At 40.9% G+C, this 22,146-nt stretch overlaps 2 protein-coding genes across 5 annotated transcripts in view; one reads left to right on the top strand and one right to left on the bottom strand.

Annotated features, from left to right (window-relative positions):
* The window catches only part of nme9 (NME/NM23 family member 9), a 72,712-nt gene extending 59,501 nt beyond the window's left edge, over window positions 1-13,211 (top strand). For 3 of the 4 annotated variants that reach the window (XM_072578739.1, XM_072578740.1, XM_072578742.1), the window contains 5 exons: window positions 1,046-1,102; window positions 3,772-3,828; window positions 4,860-4,946; window positions 11,094-11,198; window positions 12,642-13,211. In XM_072578739.1, coding sequence (XP_072434840.1) covers window positions 1,046-1,102; window positions 3,772-3,828; window positions 4,860-4,946; window positions 11,094-11,198; window positions 12,642-12,664 — 329 coding nt within the window. In that variant the 3' untranslated portion in view covers window positions 12,665-13,211. Of the gene's footprint in view, window positions 1-1,045; window positions 1,103-3,771; window positions 3,829-4,859; window positions 4,947-9,373; window positions 9,403-11,093; window positions 11,199-12,641 lie in introns of those variants that run through there. The other variant, XM_072578741.1, reaches the window with a different exon arrangement.
* Window positions 13,212-13,826: 615 nt separating this feature from the next.
* Window positions 13,827-17,226, bottom strand: LOC140481784 (secreted phosphoprotein 24-like). The gene is made up of 8 exons (XM_072578315.1): window positions 17,100-17,226; window positions 16,851-16,954; window positions 16,536-16,664; window positions 16,214-16,345; window positions 16,053-16,097; window positions 15,393-15,452; window positions 14,300-14,344; window positions 13,827-14,211 (listed from the first exon to the last, which is right to left on the bottom strand). Exons 1-8 carry the CDS (start codon window positions 17,149-17,151, stop codon window positions 14,179-14,181), a joined length of 600 nt encoding a protein of 199 aa, XP_072434416.1. The 5' UTR covers window positions 17,152-17,226; the 3' UTR covers window positions 13,827-14,178.
* Window positions 17,227-22,146: the final 4,920 nt, after the last annotated feature.

Below are 22,146 nucleotides of genomic sequence, written 5' to 3'. Positions count from 1 at the left end.
AGCAATCAAGACCAGATTACTTGGAATCACCTGCTGGAATCATATGGCTTCCAAGAAATAACTTTTGAAAAAGATGTTCCAACATATGTTTTTATTGATTTTTAAAATAAAAATAATCCAGGTATCTCCACAATCCTTCAAGCTCACATCCCCAGAAATGGTTAATTATGAAGATATTTTGACATCACACGCTACTGTGATTTATTCTTATGATTTTCAGAGATCAGTAGAAACCTCAAGCTGTGTCATTAGCTGATTGTATTCCTTGACTTCTTTTTAATTTTGATGTCTTCCTGCTTTTGCCCATCAACTTAGCTTTCCAACAAAAATAAGTAACCCACATAAAGGAGCCAACAATTCAAAATCCTGGTATTCTGACAGATCCAGGTTTAGTAGTAATTTATTTGTGATTGCGTCTCCCTCAAACATATCTGCATCAAAAGATTCAGAGGGGAACTGTAAAGATTATTTCCTTTGCTGAGATGGGTGTGTCAGCTTTGGACCACTTGGAAAAAAAATCAATTTATAGTGCAGTGAATACTTATTGTGGATTTTGCATTCATCATGATGATTGATGCAGTAGTTTTGAGAACATGTATTGGTACTTAAAAAGATGAGTGATGGTTAGATATAGAGTCAAACACCCCCTCATGCCTCAACAAGCTACAAATTCCAAACTTAGCACTGTCAATCCACAAATGAGGCATCCATCCATCTCACTGTATATTTTTTCATTGTTGTTGAATGGTGAACATTAATTTTCAGTTTTGACAAGTAAAAGGCAGTTCTATATTCTAAGCCTATACCCATTAGAAATCAGATTACCCCAAGCTTGATGCACTCAGAACACTTACCATTTTGCTTCAGAAATGGGACTAAATATGTAAGGGAGAGGAGATGCACAAAGCTCATTTTTGACTGTCTTTTCCCCATGAAAGCCAAAGAGCTAACATGGACACTACAGGATAAATATCTCCTTTGTGCTGTGACCATTCTATGATTCTAATGTCTTATTGGTGCTGCCATTTCTCTGATGTGCTTGTAGGTATTGAACCAGATTTGGAGAAGGTGATATGTCCAGAATCCAGGGAAGAGTCTGAAGGTATGTCTGAATGATATTGATAAAGTAGCTAAACATAACTAAATAATTTAGGTAGGGGGACACAGATGATGTTTCTGCACTGAACCACAGACCAAAATGAATTGATGTTACATTTCAAGTGAGTAATAAATAAATGATACCTTACACATGCTAATAAGCATCAAGAATGTTTGTTGCAGTAGTCAGGAAAGATAGAGCAGAGAGCATAATAATTCCTTTCCATGTCCTCTTACAGCTAACACTGCTACCTCTGCACTGAGCGAAATAGTGGCCAAGGGGGATGGTGAGTGGCCATACAATGCCTCCAGTGCCCTTCAGTGAAAGCTCATACCGACCAGAGCTAAGCAGTCCACCTGCTGAATTTTACAATAAACACCCCTGGCCCCACTACCTTAAAACCTGCCAGCAGAAGTTTGGGGTGGGAGGGATGTAAAATCCAGCCAAGAGAAATCAAAGAAGGCATAGTAACGATGTTACAGCTAATATTCCAGAAGATTCCAGATGTTTCAATGTGACAAAACCCTGTTTATAAAGGTCACTTTAATGCTAATGATGCGTTCCCATGTGACATTATATATCAGGCGTAGAGCATTGGCTGCAAGAGCCAGTATCTTGAAGTGCCGGAGTCAATCCTCCAGCATTGCACACACACACACGCACACACGCGCACGCACACACACTATCCTCATGCCATCTCTTCCTTCTTTGCCCCATTGCCCCAGCATCCACCGTCATCCTTTCCTTAGAAGCACCCCCAATCCAATCTAAATGTTACTGAGTTTTGTTGCAGATGGAGACCAGATGACAGCATCAGACCATGTTCTCGCATATCTTAGGGCCTTCTCTCTGACTCGCTGATATGGAAATGTCACATTGGCACTGTGTCCCCAGTAATAATAACAAAAAAACCATGATGACACTTAGAAATGCTATAATCGCTCGACAGCATTGCATCATCTGAACTCTCCTTGTGTCTGTGATTTTTCTTGTGTCTTGAAGAATATTTTGCCAAAGCATCATGTTCAGAATTTTACCATTTAAAATTAGAAAAATACATTCAAGTTAAATGAACTGCATCATAAAGACAATGATTTTGATTTAATTTATGCCATAAAGTCTCTCTTCTCTTAATGCTTTTGCTTAATGTAATTGTAATGTCTGCTGTTTTGTTATGCATAAGTTAGATGCAATGAATTATTATTTAATTACCCATGTAACAATCACATTTTTGAGAACATTGTTTTAGGCATAAAATGGTGTCCACTTTTAGATAACTGATTTTTTTTCTCTCTAAGGACTTTTATGGCATGCTTGATTTGGGCTAACACAGAATCCTGAGCAAGGATTGGCTTTCTAGATGAGTAGGGTGATTGGCCAGAGTCCACTGACCTGTTGCTATGAGCTGAATGACCTCACCCTGGCCAACTCACACCTGCTGCGATCAGACCAATTGCATTGTTTGGTTCTGAGCTCTGTTGTGACCGGATGAGATTGGCAGATTGACCAACTATTGCGTATGCTCAGACAGCGCCCACGATTTTGTCTGTGATGGCGATGTGTTAGCGGAACTTCAATTCAAACAACATTGATTTCCTGAACAGCTTCTTCTAGCCTACGGCACCTTTCCTCCTGTAGATTTGTGAAGGAGGTGGAGTGTGGGGAAGGCAGGAAAGGAAAGGGTCAAAGGGTAGCTGGTGGACTGTGATCCCTGAAAAACTGTAGTTGTCTTATACATTAACATTTACGCTGATATAGGGTAATTGTAATATTGCATTATTGTAATCAGTGTGTGTTATGTTAGTAACATTATTGGGATATTTATCTCTTTTAAGTGTGATGAAGTATTCAGTAGCTGAGCTCAGTGTGACAAATGAGCCAGCAATGGATATGGCATCTTGTGGAGCTACTCTGTGCACTAAGTCACTAGAATGTAGGCAAGAACCTGGATCTTGGCTCCCAATGCCATATGCATTCACCTTAGGGAGACGAAGCATCTGAAATTGCAGGTCTGGATGGGGTGCATGTGTACCTGGCCTATGACCTCTAGACATCATTCAGAGGCAGTCACAGGGATTACCAACCACCGAAACAGGCTTACTTTGTTTTGTTAGGCCTTCCTCCAAGCAGTGTTATTAAATATTTGCCTCACTAGCCCTCACATTGTTTCATCACCTATTCCACCACCCATATTCCATGCCCATACATGGCAATGCAATCCATTTGGTGATCCAGTTTTGAGTACTGTTAAAAAAAGTCATAACTCACACATTGAGGCCTAAGGCTCTTACTCCATAGCATTGAACATAGCATTGAATTCAAATGACCTTGGGGAGTTCAGGTTTCCCCTATGTGTACGTCAAGCCCCGCAACCTTAACAACAAAAATAAGATCTGTTGGAAATTCAAGGTAGGATTACTCGACCCGAGTTCCCAGCACAGTTTTGAATAAGCCATGGCATCATCACGACAGTGTGGAAATCGATCAGTGGGTCTACAACCCAGCCCCAACATCACTCTTGGAGTAAGCAGCAGCAAAATCTCAATTTCAGAGAGTGCTCGTCAGTTCACAATTGAGGCTGAGCTATCTTGTCTCTGGTGACGAATTTATGAGAGTTGGCACTAATGATTGTAATATTTTTTTCCCCTTTCTGTCTTCCATTTGCTTTAAAGGTGCAACGGAGGCTGGCAATGCAGAGAGAACGGACGGGGCTACAGTCGATAATGAGAGTAGGTGCAGCTATTTGTTTTCATACTGTCTAACAAAATGCAGACCTACAGTTTCATTGAATCCCCATCATCTAGAAGCAAGCTTGCACCTTTTTTGGCAAGATTAGTGGGGATCAATGAAGTAAGTACGTCAAGTTCATGTTGCTGCAAAATACTGATATGATACAGCTTCTGGAGGATGAGAAAAATGTTAAAACCATAACCACTAGCACATATATAGCATCTTCAACATTGTAAACATCCCAAGTTTTTTTTTAGATTAGATTACTTACAGTGTGGAAACAGGCCCTTCGGCCCAACAAGTCCACACCGCCCCGCCGAAGCGTAACCCACCCATACCCCTACATCTACATCTACATCTACCCCTTACCTAACACTACGGGCAATTTAGCATGGCCAATTCACCTGACCTGCACATCTTTGGACTGTGGGAGGAAACCGGAGCACCCGGAGGAAACCCACGCAGACACTGGGAGAATGTGCAAACTCCACACAGTCAGTCGCCTGAGTTGTTTTATGCATTGTCAAAAATAAAACATGACACCATACTACATACTTTGGGGTGATACTAAGTCATTTGACTACAAAAGGTAGGCTTTAATTTGTGCCTTTATGGAGGAAAGTGAGGTCAGAATGAGAACACAGATATCTCAGAATTCTGGGGTTAGAGAAGACTACAGAGATAGGGAGGGACAAGGCCATGGAGGGACGAGACCATGGAGGGACAAGGCCATGGAGCGATTTGAATGCAAGGATGAGAAGTTTAATATCAATGTGTTACTGCACTGGCAGCAATATATGTCAGTGAGCCCAGAGGTGAGAGATAAACAGGACTTGGTGTGAGTTGGGATACTGGGTAGCAGAGAATTGGATGAGGTGTGGGGAGGGCAGGGTCACCCAGTAGTTCATTGTAACAAAGAGCTGAGAGTTGGGGACACTGTATTGATGTGAGAGAGGTGAAATTACCATTCTTAATGGTGGTGCAGATGTGTTTGGGACAGTAAATCTTTATCTGCTTTTCTTTCTTACAGACACAACCATTGACAACTCGCAGAGCACTGTGAGTGAGAGTTCACACAGTCTATCCAATGAAGCAGCAGAGAAGGTGTACAGTGAAGGTAATGTTTCCATTAGACACTCCCTGTATGTGGGGGTGATACTTGGCAGGGGGTAATGGAGGAGCAAATTTTATAGAATCCTGAAATCCCTCCATTTGGATCATTGGGTCCACACTATCTGTCCGAAGAGCATACCCCACCCTGACCCACCCCACTACTCTATTTCTGTAACCCTGAGGCCTATCCACCTAGCTGCACATCTTTGACTGTAGGAGGAAACCTACACAGACAGGGGAAGAATGTGCAAACTCCACACGGACAGACGCCCGAGGCTGGAATCAAACCTGGAACCCTTTCCTTCCAGAAATGGCTCCATTTTGATGGAAAGCAATAGGGACTTGGCCAACAGTGAGCAGGAAGCATTGTGCCTAATTAATACAGGATTGGGCACATCAACCATGGCTCACCAGTTTTTCTCTGAGCATCTTGCTGAGGGGTGGAGGCAGATCAGTGGCTCTTTGCCCCATTCCTCTATCTGTATCCCCATTTCTTGGGGGTTAGATGTCTCTTACCCTGCCTACCTCAAGCTCTCCCTATCTGTCCTCAATCATACTTTTCACGGCCAGGGGAAATTTGTGAAAGTAAGGAAGTTGAGTATGCTAATGGTGTTGCAGTCGAAAGTATTAAGGGATATTTGGACATGCTCAGAAAGGATGGAGAGGATTATGCTTTGAGCAGCACATTATGAGGTGGAATATAGGGGTTCTAGATCTTGCTCTGTCCACATGAAGTGTGTCAGCCTGTATGGGAACCTAGAACTGTTTGAGTGTTCTTTTACCCATCCACTCCATCACTGTTTTTGAAGGCAGCCATCTCCAACAGTTGACATCAGGCCTTCCCATGTGTCACATGTAGGAGTGGTCCCACCTTGTATCACTTTGAGAGCCATTCTGGTCACTGTGGGTGAAAAAGGTCTGGTATCCATGCAGATTGCCATGACAAAGATGTTTACTTCGAACCAAAAATGTCCTTCAGTGTCTTTTAACCTCCACTGTAATGGATAGCAAATCTGACTGGAGGAAATGTCTCCAATTTCATTTCAAAGATAGACATTGGTGAGTTGGAGGACACCCAGAGAAGCCAGCATGTTTATATCCTCACCAAATGTAGGACAACGCTCAGTAAAGACAATGATGACATGGGGTATTGTAGTAAGTCACAGGATTGTGATTAAAGATGACTGCCCAGGAAAGATTCCCTGCTGTCATGTCCCAACCTATCATAAGATTGTCAGCAGGATTCATAGGTGCAAGGTGTCATCTGAGAATCATCAATTGCGTGTGTGTCTTCCCCCATAGTCCTCGTGAGAATGAAAGGCAGGAAACTAAGGATTTGTGTAAGTTACCAGACACCCAAAACATATTCTCCTAGGGCTGCTTGTCCTCCATCTAGGACTGAGGAAGCATTGCAAGTCCTCAACCACAGTATTTCTGTTGTCTCAGCTTGACCCTTGGTTATAAGCTATCACCCCACATGAAGCAAGACACTGAAAAAACGGCTCACGTAAACTCCCCACAGAAACGAGAATGTTTGGGCTCTGTAACGCCTCTGGCAAAAAAAGTTCTTAGGAACCTTCATCTCCAGCCTTCTCTTGAAAGACTGAACACCGTCTTAACCCACTTGTTGAAGTTTAGGTTGCAAGTAAAACCAGAGAAATGCCAACTTTTCTGGACTGACATTTGGTACCTTAGTCCAAGGGAGGCATTCCTGTCAATGCTGAAAAAAGTCTGAATGGTCCAGGTATGGCCCTGTCAGGTGTGATGGAGAGGGAACCGGGTGAGTTCCCAGCCCGAGCTGGATATCATAAATAGCTTCTGCAAAGTTATGCACAGTTCATCCCCCACTTCATAACATGCTGAGGAAGTCAAAGAATGCTGAAAGAGTTGGCAGGAAAGTATGTCCAGGGACGCCAGCATTTGAAGACTCTGAAGCAGAATCTCTTCCGATCGCCTGTCCTTGGCCACCCAAATTTTCCTCTCCTTTTCAGACTTGAAACTGATGCCAGTTTTCCCTTGGCCAAGCAGTGGTGCTGTCACAGGTTCAAGGGCAGAAAAGTGGTTACTGCACTTGCCACGTGGAGTGTCAAGCTGAAAGAGAGGAATTTGAAGAGATACTCTAGTATGAATTTGGAATTGATAGCTTTGAGGTGAACCATTTCTAAGAAGGTTAGACACATACTGATTTGCTGCAGTGCTTGGAGTGTTTAACAAACCACAGCCCAGTCAACTGCTTTCGAATGCCTGCCAAGTCAAAGGCAGAATTCCAACATTGGTTCCCTCTGATATTTGGACTAAGATTCAGTGGATTGTCACGAATGTGCTTTAAGAGTGAAAACCAAACCGCTTTCAGGCAGGTTAGAGTCAGGTTCAGTTTCACTTTTGCTATCAATCTCGAAAGCGGAGCTTGTACAGTTTCAGCGCTACTCAACAGAAGGCCCAACATCCACTCACCCAGTGTCAGTGATGAAAGAATCCAAACAGGTACAAAAATTGTTGAGGTGCTGGAAGAAGAGCAGGGAGGAGGATGGAGTGTTTGATTAGCTGTCTCATGGACAGCAGGGTGAAGCAACACATGTTGCCCTGCAGCCTCAAGTGTAGTCGCAGTTCATGATTAAGCAGGACATCAAGAGACAGAAAAGGAGTACACATTGAACAGTGAGTAGTGTTACTTGCCTGGGATATCTGCTGACATAGATGATGACCATCACAATTCTGAAATGATTTGGAGATGCCGGTGTTGAACTGGGGTGTACAAAGTTAAAAATCACACAACACCAGGTTATAATCCAACAGGTTTAATTGGAAGCACTAGCTTTCGGAGCGACGCTCCTTCATCAGGGGATTACAATCCCCTGATGAAGGAGCGTCGCTCCGAAAGCTAGTGCTTCCAATTAAACCTGTTGGACTATAACCTGATTTTGTGTGATTTTTAACAATTCTGAAAGATTAACATTGGCCAAAACAGGGAAATTACTTTGCCACAGCATGGGATCCATGGTCACCACGGAAACCTGAGAGATCCTTGCAATAGATTTTACAGTCCTTGACCCCAGGAGCAACTTGACTCAGAATATCCTCATTCTCTCAGATGTCTTCACCAATTTTGTACCACTCACTCCCATCTGTGACTGTAGCTAATATGCAAGGGTACGATCAGTTTGTCCATTTCTATGTTCCATGTCTGATTCACAATCATCGGGGAGCAACTTTGATGACAAGATCTTACAAGAGCTTTGCAAGCTGTATAATATTGACACAAATCACATCACCCACTATCATCCAGAGGATAATGGACAATATTAAAGGCTCAACCATACTCTGCAGGAGTATCAGTGCACCTTGCTTCTTTACAATAAACAGAAGGAGCAAGCCAGGAGCCATTCATTGAAGTTCCAACTCTGTTGAGACCCCAATAGCTTCTGATGTTACTGAAAAACTACAACCCTGAAATCCTGATCTGTGAGAGCTAGCCACACCCATTCAGGCCATGAAACAAAAGCCCAGGGCCCCCAAGATGTTTATATTACCCCTGATGCTCATTACCTCCATCTTTAACAACTCTCTTCAAAAAAAAATATACAGGACAAAATAACCTCTTTAAAGCCACACATGTGACATGGACAATTTTTGTTTTTAGCTGTAAAAACAAGTATCTTCTGGAGTTGGATTATGCTTCTAATAGCATCCTTCACTCAACCATAAAATATTCTGCACGCCATTGTTTCTTTGGATGAGACCCAATCCTTCCCAGGGACCATCGCTTTGGGTTCATAACACTTTCTGGTGGATATGTCAGGTCAGTGAGTAGATAGGAGAAAGTGAGGACTGCAGATGCTGGAGATCAGAGCTTAAAAATATATTGCTGGAAAAGCGCAGCAGTTCAGGCAGCATCAAAGGAGCAGGAGAATCGACGTTTCGGGCATAAGATACCCAAATGTGAGACAAGGCTATGCCAAGCATTTGGGGTGGTGTCCAAAAGAAGCAAGGCTGAAACACTGAGAAGAGAAAAACATTGCACAAACACATGGCTTCCAATCAGCACAAGTGTATTTCTCTAAAATTATTTCTGAATCAGGAAATGATATATAGAGGAGAGTTTCTTGAGGCCAAAAGTCTGCTGGATGATGTGGACACACGCAACTGACTCAGAGGTATTGTGCAACTTGGTGTTAGTGCATAATGGCTGGAGTCAGTGACAGTGCCAGTGCAGGTAACAGGCCTTCTCAAGCAAATGCTGAATATTACCCCAACCCTTACCATTTGCTCAGTCTGGTGAAGTAAGACAGGGATGCTTCAACTAATTTGTACTCAAACATTTTAGGCATTGTGGATTAATAACTGATTAGTAAATGATTGCTGTGTGCTAGTGTAGTTTTTGAAATGGCAACTCTCAATCAGGGAAGTGCGTAACAGAGCTTTCAACAACAGATGACAAGAGGTGAGGAAGATCACCGAGCAGGGGAGCTTGAGCAGTTTTAGCAGATCCCTTCCTGAAGGCAAGAATGGCAGTGTCAGAAGGAGGCCTCACGGGGAGAGGGAGAGACAAACAAAGGATTTCCTCAATTAAGTATGTTCTACAGGCTTAATTCCATGTAAGTTTACTGTTTCTCTACTTAAATTTGATTCCCCTTCTTTGTTTGTAAATACCTGATGCCAGTAGAATAAAGAATGCTGCTTCATGAGCTTTAGGCCATCTGTGTGCCTTAAATTTCACATTAAACTAGTTCAACTTAAAAACCCAAGATTCTGCTTGGAAGTTTTTACAGCTAAAAACAAAAATTGTCCATGTCACATGTGTGGCTTTAAAGAGGTTATTTTGTCCTGTATATTTTTTTTTGAAGAGAGTTGTTTAAGATGGAGGTAATGAGCATCAGGGGTAATATAAACATCTTGGGGGCCCTGGGCTTTTGTTTCATGGCTTGAATGGGTGTGGCTAGCTCTCACAGATCAGGATTTCAGGGTTGTAGTTTTTCAGTAACAACAGAAGCTATTGGGGTCTCAACAGAGTTGGAACTTCAATGAATGGCTCCTGTCTTGAGGTTTTTTTTCCTTCCATGATTAGACAACTACATGTAAGAATCTGTGTCTGAATTTTCTATTTTTTCTCAGGGGTGTGTTTATGGGATATTATTATATTGAAACAATTAATTAGATTAGATTTTCTACAGTGTGGAAACAGGCCCTTCAGCCCAACAAGTCCACAACGCCCCTCCGAAGAGAAACCCATCCAAACCCATTCCCCTACCCTACATTTACCCCTGACTAATGCACCTAACACTGTGAGCAATTTAGCATGGCCAATTCACCTGATCTGCACATCTTTGGATTGTGGGAGGAAACCGGAGCACCTGGAGGAAACCCAGGAAAGACAGGTGGGAATCGAACCCAGGACCTTGGTGCTGTGAGGCAGCAGTTACTAACTGCTGAACCACTGTTCCGCCCATAGTTCCTGTATATATTATTCTGTTAACATTACATACTGTGATATCATATCACTATCTTAAAGGAACAGGTTTGCCTGGGCTGGAATCCATGGCATATTATAACACATCTGGTTCACTCATGTCCTTTAGGAAAGCAAGTCTGGAACTGTTGCCTGATTCGCAGACCCGCGTCAATGTGTTTGACTTTTAATTGTCCTCTAAAGTAGCCTAGCAAGCCATCTAGTTCTTTCAAACAACTGCAGAAATGTTGAACGAGACATACTGCAGTATTCCAAGAAGGTAGCTCACATCCATTTTCTCAATAACAATTAGGTGGGTCAACAAATACAGGTCACGCCAGCAACATCAATGTCCATTGGGGCAATAAATATAAATCATACCAATGACCCGATGGGTGGGGATGACAAGAGATGTTATTTTATGTTGAACTTCTATTTATCAACAACTCAACCTAAGTTGGGTTTGTCTGGTGGGACTTTCATGGTCTGAATCACTCAAAATCACAGGACAAGTAAAAACATTGCGTGATTTTGAGTGAATCAGACCATGCAAGTCCCACAGACAAACCAAACTTAGGTTAAGTTGCTGATAATCAGAAGTTCAACTTAAATTAACATCTCCTGTCATCCCTGCCCTCACAAACAATCCTGTTTCCATTGAATTGAAATGCTAATACAATCTTTACCCACCCTTCTTGCCTACAGCTCCTGTAGACTCATCAACTAATAGTTCACAAAGCACTGTGAATGACAGCTCTCAGAGGAGTCTATCACACGAAGTGGCAGAGGAGGAGAGAGTCAATGATAATGGTAACGTATCCAGGAGAGACTCTTACTAGTGGGGACAGAGAAATATGGTCTGAACTGTTCCCCCAGGCATCATTAGAGTCAGACAGCAGCTTAAAAAAAAGGCACTCTTATCAAATCAGACTATGTGACAGTATTATTGGCAGCTTCTGCCTTTCTAGGGCTGAAAAATGACAAAGTTCACCAAATGTGAGCATCATGCTTCTGCGCTGCTTGACTGTCCCTACCACCAACTCCACTCTTTAGAATGCAGCCAACTTTGTCTTTCCCCTTTCGCCCATTTCTGAGAAAGGGATTTGGCCCTGGGGGATATTACAGAGGGTGAAGGGGAACAACCACGGTTCTTCTTGTGACTGTTGTGATCTTGATAAAGCATTGGTACGCTGGTCTAGAAACCATTGTCCACACTGTTAGCCCCACTGCATGGCAATTGTATTAGAAGACAAAGAGCTGAGATTTAAATTGTGATATTTTGGGAAGTGTGGATGTGCACTAATGCGTGTCTTTGTGTACACCAGTCGGTGAAAATAGACAGGCAGGTGCAGGAAGCAAATGGATACCAAATAGTACATCAGCCCTCATTTCAAAAGGATTTGAGTTCAGAAATCAGTATGTCATATTGCAGTTATACGGGGCCAAAGTGAGACCACACCTGGAATATTGCATGCAGTTTGGTCTCCCTCCCTAAAAAAAGATATATCTACCATAGAGGGAGTGCAGTCGAGGTTTATCAGGCTGATATCAGGGATGGCAAGACTGTAGTATGCAGAAAGATTCACCATATAGACCCAATTGAACTAAAATTTAGAAGGATCTGATTGAAAAGTATAAAATTCTAACAGGGTTGAACAGACTAGATACAGGGAGGATGTTTCTCCTGATTAGGGATTCCAGAACCAGGGAACATGGTCTTAGGGTACAAGGTAGATCATTTCGCATCAAGATGACGAAACATTGCATCACTCAAAGGGGTGGTGAACCTGTGGAATTCTCCACCACCGTAAGCTGTGGAGGCCAAATCACTGAATATATTCAAGAAAGAGAGAGATAAAATTTTGGACTTTAAAGACAGCAAGGGGTTTAGGAGAAATTGGGAATGTGGTGTTGAGATAGGCAGTCAGCCGTGAGCACACTGAATGGTGGAGCAGGATGGAAGAGCCAAATGTCTCATTCCTGCTCCTAGATTCTACATTTCTATGAATTCCTTTGGAGCTGGGATTGCAATGCTGCTGTCATTTCACAGGAGTATTGCATGAGCAGCATTATCTAAGTGATTGGGGGATTCCATTGTATTGCTGTTGACGTTAGCAACATTGCAGGAGCAACTCTAAGAAATCTTCCAGTAAAGGAAAGAGCAGTGCTTACTTTTACTCTTTAATTATCCAACATTTAGGATTCTGAATATTCTTTGCTCCATTTGTTCTCTTCGCCTCATTTTTGTTTCAGATGAAAGAGCTGAGCACGCGTAGGATTCACTTTGGCGTTGAGATCATGATACAAGTGAAAAAGGAGGAAATTGTTATAAGAAGTAGAGACAAAAGATCATTCTGTACACACACACACACACACACACACACACACACACACACACACACACACACACACACACACACACACACACCTGAATTGGCCTAGCGCATTCCAGAATCTAACTTGTTCTAAGTCATCAAGACTCACTGCTCCAGGAAAGAACATCCATGTACAATGTGGTGCCACAGAACAAAAGGCATTTGAGTAAGTTACTGGAGCCTGGTATGTGCCTGTGGACCAATAATCCAGCAAAGACATCAAGTGGAGACAGACAGAAAAATGGCACGAAAACAAAAAAATACTTCTGCCATCACAATGACAACAGAATTTGCAGCATAAATTCTGCCTGAAGGCTGATTGCGCAGACAATACTTTCTTCTTTTACAACAGTGGTATTTCTATGAATTTAAAATCACATCATTACAAAAAAAGATGGATTAATTTGTTTTGCTATATTCAATATTGTCAGACATTCCATTTGACTGAGAAGAGATTGATTACAATAAATTGTTAACACAACTTCAATTGCTAACCTTCTGGAATATTTATGTTAATGTTTTGTTCAGCTGGGCCTGACAATTCCAAAGAAAATAGGAAGACAATGTCATGTCTGTAGAGTTTTTGCCTGCAACCATACCACTATATTTATAATAATTCTTCTTCAGATAACCACATTACCTTGAGTTAAAGCTAAGTTGATTTTAATTTGCAAGCTTGACGGAAACCTCCTTTAAGAGCCTGAATTGTCAATTTGGCTTAAAGAATGTGACTTACTCTCTTCAACAATTGCAATATTACCGCACTATCCGTAAATCTGTTAATATGTGCAGTTAATCCAGGATCTCCCTGAAGGGATATTTTTGTCAAATGTAACTTTAGTGAAAATAACGTCACAGCAAAGAATGAGAACTGAAGCCAGTAAACACTGAAGGTACTACAAAACATACTTTTGACAGGAAAGGTCATTTATTTATCTGTTTTCAGAATAACAAAGTGGTGTCCACATCATCAGTAATGATACTGTTAAAGTTATAGTTAAATCCAAGCATATGAATTAACAAGATAACGCAAACATCATATTCTTTGACATTTTTAGGCTCTCAGTAAATGAACAGTAAATTGCTGGTAGAAGAGACCATCTCAGCAGAGAATTTGAATGATAAGTCTGAGCAGACAAGCTCACATTTAATATCTTGAATGCAGAGCAAAATGAACATCAGTTCTAAATGACATTAGAGAATATTTTATTTACAATTTTCACGAGAACCACAGAATTCACCAACTTATGTTAAAGGAGAGAATATTTACAAACTATAGAATCTCCCAGTTACAGTGAAACATAGTCACGAACCGCAGGTTTATATATGAATAAGTAGCGTCAATCCCTTTTCTTTAATTGGAATGAGAGCTTGTGTTCAGACCAAGTTCAGTCTTTCAGAAGTTTCATTCCTAGTTAGTGTCGGGATCTTGAATCGTCATGGTATTCCTGGAATGAATAGAATGAGGACAAACTGAGTTGTTGATTATCGTGATCATAAGACAATTTCTGACACAAATTCCCAGTATAGACTCACATTTGAAGACACGTCAAGTGATGTTTCTGATGACTCAATACTCAACTGTTTAAAAAAAAAGATTCACTTGGTTATTGAAGGAAATCAATGACATACCTATCAACTGTTATTGAGTATTTAAATTATCTTTAAACCAAAGATTTCTCTGATTGTTAAATGATAAATGCAGAAATTTTAACCGTTTAAATTTGCAGACTCTGTGCATACATTTAATAGCTTAAAAATACAGAGCTGCCTCACACTTTAATATGATGCAGCTGAATCCAAGTTTCAACAGTTTATTTGCATCAGTAATTATTTGAGAATCTCAGATAAGGCTCACATTTTTAGATTAGATTTAATACATTATGGAAAGAGGCCCTTTGGCCCAACAAGTCCATACCAACTCTCCGATGAGTAACTCATTGCTCTCCATTTACCCCTGACTAATGCACCTAACATTATGGGCAATTTAGTGTGGTCAACGTACCTGACCTGCATATCTTTGGGATTGTGGGAGGAAACCCACACAGACACGGGGAGAATGTGCAAACTCCACACAGTCAGTCACCTGGAGGCAGGAATCAAACTTGGGTCCCTAGTGCTGTGAGGCAGCAGTGCTAACCACTGAACTACCGTGCCAACCACTGAACTACCGTGCCACCCCATGTTTAGCGAGCTTTCCAGTAATGTTTCTGTTGACTTGCTTTTGACCTGGAATATGCAAATTTATATGCTTAGCATTTTCAAAACAATGTTGATTTTTTTAGAATCAGCTGTAAGCCAAAAGTTTGAACGATGTCAGATTATAAATGAGGAAATGAAAACATTTTGAAGTTCGGGATTTGGATTCAATCACTCTGTGATGAAGTGGATAAGTCCTCTCCAAACAATTACTGTTTTCCAGTAATCAATACAGCCCTGGTAGAGTTGTGGATGGCTAGAGTTTAATTTATAATAATGACAGAAATGTCGGCTCAACTCCTGCACCAACTGAGGTAATTCTTGTCACCCACTTCCTCACCCTGCCTCATGGTGTAAAGCACAATTAGCAAGTCCTAGTCCATGAGGGTGTGAAATGAAGAGAAAATTAGATAATTATCTGACAAAATACCTCATCAATGCTCAAATTTGGAGAGTCCTCGAGTGATGTCTCTGCTGATTTGCTTTTCCACTGGAATAAAATAAAATATTTTTAAGTTTAGGATTTTGTAAATAATCTTGATTTTTGTAATCATCTTCCAACAAAAGTTTTAACCAATATTGTAAATAGGAAGTGTAAACAGTTTAAGTTTCCAGGTCAGGATTGAGTGACTCAGTGCTGGAGTAGAGAAGTTCTGACCAGCCTTCTCTGGTTCTGCGACCATGAGACAGTGTAGCCATGATGTTGATGGATAGGTTAGTGGAGGCTGCTATTCTGCACCAATTCAGATTTGTTGTGCTGAATGGGCAGGTCCCTCCAGCACTGACCAGTGATTTTGTGTCTGCTACTGATAGAAGTGTAAGAGTAACTGTCCTCCTAAAGCTATTGTTTGTACCTGTCCAGCTGTGTGAATGTTCAGCTGGTTTTGTCTTCAGTAGGCTTTCTCTGAGTTTTTGTTTCAGCATCAGACTGTGGACAACTCCACCCCCTCACATACCTACCCCACAGTATCTCAACTTAAAATAAAGTGCCATCTCACTTGTCATTTTGACACGATTGGATCCGAGAGTTTTAAATTTTTCATAATTCTGCTCAAGAAAATATTTTTACAATGTTCTCTGTTATACTTACGTCCAGTGATTCTTCAGTTGACATCTGTTTTGATTTGGTTTTGACCTATATTAAAAAATTAATATTTTTTATATTTAGCTCAGTAAATCAACAAAAAATTTGGTAGCCTATCTTAAATGATAAAACTTCAATTTTCCTGTTGACTATAATTGTGAGGTTACCTCAATACTGTTTTCATTTGATTCTGATGAGTCACTGTTGCTCCCCACCATCTTCAACCCTCGACACTCTACATCAATGTCAACAACCTCATCAGCAAAATATTCAACACGGCTTGTGCACAAACCTTTCACCTAGCAAAATAAAAGAGAGTTTTAAAAATATTATTGATTGGCAGCAAATTCTGCAAAGACAGAAGGAATTTCCATGATGTCGTTAAGTATACATAACCTTTCTATGATATAACTCAATATACTCCATCCTTTCATTGTTTTTCTCCTTATACACGAGGGTTTGGATGTGACAATGGAACTTAAAACTTACTGCAGTCATTTTGGGATGGAAGTAACAGCTGGGGTCATCAAATTCCAGTCCAGAATTCTTGGAGCAAACGGTTTCCTTCACAGAGAATGTTAAATCCACATTGTATGACAATTTCCCTGTGCGGTAAATCTATTGAGAGGAAAACAGTTCATTAGTGTCTGACTGTATCTGATATTCTTACTCTGAGCTGATTCACTCAGAACCTAAGTGTAATTTAACATTCTGTGTCTGTTTATTAATCCATGTTGCACTGCACTCAGTAATATTCTTATAGAGTTTAGACAGTGAAACAGACTGAGACCAGGCCACACTTACATCCTTCACCCTTCTCCTGGTTATCCCGCACAGATTGCTGGTCTTGGTGATTTGGTTCAGTTTTATAACAGATACTCTCAGAGCATCCTTAGGGCTCGGTATTCCTGTTGATAGAGAAAAGGATAAGTTGTACAAAACATTCCAGAATTCATCAGCAAATTATTTTTCCACCTCGGTGATATCTGAGTGAGTGAACCTCATTGGCAATAACTCGTTGGTTGATGAGGAGCCGCTCTCTCTGGGACCTACCTGAGCAGTGGAGAATCTGCACTGCAGCAATGGTGAGGAGGAAGGCTTTCATTCTGCCTCTTGTGTGATCAGCTGGCTGCTTTCTCAGAGTAAAGGAGCTGCTTCTCTCTCTTGCTCTGCCCTTTCCTTGCTGCATTCAGTCTTTATATTCTCGCGCCTCCACCACAATCAAACACTGACTCATATTTACTCAGTTTGGTCCTGGGCAGGGGAAGCTGCTGACAAGTGGCTCAAATATGGGCAGAGCTTCCTCCCAGTATCGTCATCATGTTTAGGTTTAGTGGGATCAGACATTATTCCTCAGAATTTGAAATAATGATCTCAGTTAAGAGAAGACATGATCAGCTGAAATTTATAGAAGGTCACACTCTGTCCCCTAGAAATAGCTGCTGGAATTATTTTGATACAGGATCGGTGACCTCACTTGCAATATTTCCTGTAACAAACATTCCAGATGATCTGTTGGAAATACAGACACATTGCTTCAGCGATGCGTTTAACATAAAGAAGCATTTCAGTAAAAATGAGTTTTTGATTATTGTGCAACAATCTTATTCTGACATTTTTTTTCTCCTTCCCAATGCTTCTTGATGGGGGTTTGGCTCCATGGTGACCAATGGCTGGCCTTTGACCCTGCTGTATCCATTTCCCATGTCTAGGCAGAAACTGCAAGTGTTGATCTTCCTGTTGGAATGAATAGAATGAAGACAAACTGAGTTGTTGATTATCGTGATCATAAAACAGTTTCTGACACAAATTCCCAGTATATACTCACATTTGAAGACACGTCAAGTGATGTTTCTGATGACTTAATACTCAACTGTTTAAAAAAGGATTCACTTGGTTATTGAAGGAAAAATCAATGACACACCTATCAACTGTTATTGAGTATTTAAATTATCTTTAAACCAAAGATTTCTCTGATTGTTAAACTATAAATGCAGAAATTTTAACCGTTTAAATTTGCAGACTCTGTGCATACATTTAATAGCTTAAAAATACAGAGCTGCCTCACACTTTAATATGATGCAGCTGAATCCAAGTTTCAACAGTTTATTTGCATCAGTAATGATTTGAGAATCTCAGATTAGGCTCACATTTTTACCTTTACAACAATAATGTCCACTGCAAATGAAGCAAACTCACACAGACTCATAGCACAACTCACAAATGAAAACATGAAGTACTCTTCAAATATGTTTGTAGCTAAGTTAAGCAAACTGAGCATCGGGTGAACACTCAAGCTGGCTACCTCTAGCCTGTATACCTGAGTCCCACATCCAACTGAACCTTTTCTTACTAGGCCATTGGCAGAGATAGAGCTTCTTCCCCTTCGATATTGTAGGTAAATCCACTAAGGATCTCACTTTGTTGTGTTTACTCGGGGTGACTCTGGCACTTGGCTCGTGCACCCTATCCTATACATTTTGCGACACAATGGTTCTGAACAGGTTTATATTCATATTACATTGGCTCCACCCAGTAAACATCAATATTTATGTAGAAGAAAGTGCTTGATATTTTAGATGTGGAATGGTGGTAACTCATCCAATTGAGTTGCAAAGAGGTGGAAAACTACATCTTTACTGCAGAAGATCGGAAATCCCTGGATGAAATGGATAAGGACTGTTTTGATTGTTTAGAAAATGGCGGGAAAACTTTGTAAACAGTATGGAGATATTGGATTACAAAAGAACAGATTTAAGAATTCTTACAGCAGTAAAGAACTACAGAATGACCAGTAATGCAATTTAAAGTTTTATTGAAGAGTTCAATAAAATGTAACATACAGAGAGAAAAATATTAAAGAAAATATTTGCTGATGAATCTCTACAAATTATTCAATGCATTTAAGTAAAAATAGCATTGGTTAAAAGAAAAATTCAAGAATAAAAAGCAGCTGATTTAAAGCAATATTGTAATGATACAGATATAAAATACCTTTACAACAATAATGTTACTCAGCATTTTGAGAAAAAATGGAAACAGATGTAATACTCCCAGCCATTTCAATGTTAGGGAAAGACTGTACAGACTACATAACTGGACGTCTGACAGCATCAGTTCTTAAGATACAGTGTTGTTTCAAAGTTAAATCCCAAGACTAGAACTGAACAAGTTAACAGGTTATAATATCCAGGGGTCAATTGCAGCTGATGTTCTTAACAGACAAAGCATTGAGAGTACAAACACTTTTATCCATGTCCTAAACAGTTTCAATAATTACTTTGATTTGTTACAGATGAAATTCTTGAATGAGCAAGATTTATTGGAAAAGAGGAATCCACAGATGACTTTTTTAAACTCCAGTACAAATTAGTGAAATACTTTAAAGATGAAACTTTGAAGTTAAAATTCATAAGTGTCAGAACTGTTGTTGAAATTCTTGACGAAACTTTATCATATTTCTTCAAATCCAAGAAATATTTATCTTTGGAGAAAAAGCCAGAATGTTTTGTGGACAACTGTTGACAGGAGAGGACCAACACTGAGGTGTGTTTTGCCTCCAGCAGGGTATTTTTTACCTGATGCAGCAATGCTTATAATCCTTCGCTACATGAGAATCAGACATGGGTAACATGGTATTGACAGATCCAACAGATGTTTATCACGGCTCACTACTATATAAAAATATTACTTCCACTGCACTTTGTTTCCTGGGTGAACATTAAGCTCTGAATCGATGGATGTTGTTAGAAAGGATTCGCTTCAACAGACCAGTTATGTTCTGTGCCACCATTTATGGATAAAAGATCTACCAGATGATTAGATTCCCTACAGTGTGGAAGCAGGCCCTTCACTCCAACACGTCCACACTGACGCTCCAAAGAGTGGCCCACCCAGCCTCATTCCCCTAACCTATATTTACCCCTGCACCTATCACTATGGGCAATTTAGCATGGTCAATTCACCTGTCCTGCACATCTTTGGATTGTGGGAGGAAACTGGAGCAAACCCACACAGACACAGGGAGGATGTGCAAAATTCACATAGACAGTTGCCCAAGGTGGGAATCGAACCCAGGTCATGCCACAATGATGGTGTAGATCAAAGATCTACCAGATGATGTTGTGGGGCGATTGCCTGAGCCAGCAGAGAAGGATTCACTTATGAAAGAAATTTAGGAAAGTAAGTACCATCTAGATAAGAAAGTGGAATAACAATAGTTTTGGGGTGGCACGATGGCTCAATGGTTCTCACTGCTGCCTTACAGCACCAGGGACCTGAGTTCAATCCTGACCTTGGGCGACAGTCTATGTGGAGTTCTCCCCATGTCTCCGTGGGTTTCCTCCCACAATCCAAAGATGTGCAGGTTAGATAAATTGGCCATGCTAAATTGCCCACAGTGTTCAGGGATATGTGGGTTAGGTGTATTAGTCAGGGGGAAATGTGGAGCAATCAGTTAGGGGAATGGGTTTGGGTGGGTTAGTCTTCGGTGGGTTGGTGTAGACTTGTTGGGCCTGTTTCCACGCTCGAGGGATTTTTTTTTCTTAATCTACACAGTCCCACTCCCATTCCTTCCCTTTTAGCTTTAGTTGTTGCCTTCTCTGTCACCATGTCCTCTCACCCCTCCCTCCACCCCAGTGGGATTGTCTGTTCATTCCAGTCTGGCAGGAGACACACCATTGTTCTGCCATTCTCACATTCTGATCACTTAACCTGAACTATCAACATCCTTTCTCCACCGGTTTCCTGATGAAGGGGTTTTGCCCAAAACATCAATTTTCCCGCTCCTCCAATGCTGCCTGACCTGCTGTGCTTTTCCAGCACCACATTCTCAACTCCTTTCTCTCCCAGCATTCCACCCTACTTCCTCCCAACTATTATTGCATAAATGCTGTCCCCATCACACTTCACATTAGCTCTGATGAAGAGTCATCTAGACTCAAAACATTAGCTTGCTCTCTCTCTCTCTCTATGGATGCTGCCTTTGTGATCCCCAGCATCTTTTTGTTTCCAGTACAGATTCCAGCATCTGCAGTAATTTGCTCCTGCTTTCACACCGACCAATGTACTCATGAAGAGTATCCAAGAAATTAAAAAACTCCAGCAGAGAAGTGATCTACAGATCAGAATCTGAGTTAACAGTCCTCAAGCAAAAGACTTACTATGCTTCCAAGCGTGAAGAGAATGCTTTCTTAGAAAAGTGCAAAACATCAACATCACTTGCATTTGTAAAATCAAAGGCTGGTGGGGAGATGGAGTAATGGTAAATGCAATGTAGTTCTTTATGTGTTTGTATAATTGGTAAACTGTCCAGAGATTGCTTGTAGAGGAGATGTTGTCTAAGGTAATGGTACTGAAGAGGTTAATATTCATAGTACATTGGTTTCCTCCATTCTCCTGATGTACAGATCTGTTGACTTTCTCCAGCACTTTCTGTTTTTAATTTGAAAGTCTTGTTGAACTCAATGTCTAACCTGGAAACGTTGCAATCAGTTTTATATTAGAAAGTTTCAGAGAAGGTAAAACTCCCAAACTCTTCTCTCCCTCTCCACAATGTTCATAGATCTTCAGATTATTACCATCACATGGCATTCGGAGTTGATGATGGAGATATAATAAATATTTTTCTGCAGGACCTGTTTATTACCCTGAACTGTTTATTACCCTGAACTGATGTTTGTCATCTCCTCACCTCACATCACTCAGTCTCGTCCTTTCCCCTTTTCCACAGGGACTGAGACCTACACACAGCCCCCGACAAGTGGGTAGGCAGGAAGGCATGACCACAGACCTCTCTACAACAGTCAATAAGCCCTCAGTCCAAAACAAATCTCTCGCAGACATACAGTCTTTGGGTTGAGACAGGAAGTTCTACTCTAGCTTTTGGCGGGAGCAGACATATCCGTACCAACTCCCTAAGGTGCTGGTAATTATGTCTGGTCAAATTTGTTGTAATTATTGCAGTGGTGCAATAAACTTTCTCCTTATCTAAGAGATATGTCTTGTGTGTGGATATTCCATTATGCTTTCTCTTCCAGCTATATGTCCAAGACAGAGGCACATTGGTGAAAGCAAATTGCCTGAGACATCCTTTACTCAG

The sequence above is a fragment of the Chiloscyllium punctatum genome, chromosome 10, assembly GCF_047496795.1.
Source record: "Chiloscyllium punctatum isolate Juve2018m chromosome 10, sChiPun1.3, whole genome shotgun sequence".
In the NCBI taxonomy this organism is placed as follows: domain Eukaryota; kingdom Metazoa; phylum Chordata; class Chondrichthyes; order Orectolobiformes; family Hemiscylliidae; genus Chiloscyllium; species Chiloscyllium punctatum.
Note: the sequence above shows the minus strand (reverse complement) of the source record. Positions and strands in the feature narration are given on the sequence as shown.

Coding starts and splice junctions, on each gene's coding strand:
- LOC140481784 (XM_072578315.1), bottom strand. CDS start 17,151: ATGAAAGCCTTCCTCCTCACCATTGCTGCAGTGCAGATTCTCCACTGC. Junction 14,345..15,392: donor CAAATTTGAGCATTGATGAG/GTATTTTGTCAG, acceptor TTTTTTAAACAG/TTGAGTATTGAGTCATCAGA. Junction 14,212..14,299: donor CACTTGACGTGTCTTCAAAT/GTGAGTCTATAC, acceptor TATTCATTCCAG/GAATACCATGACGATTCAAG.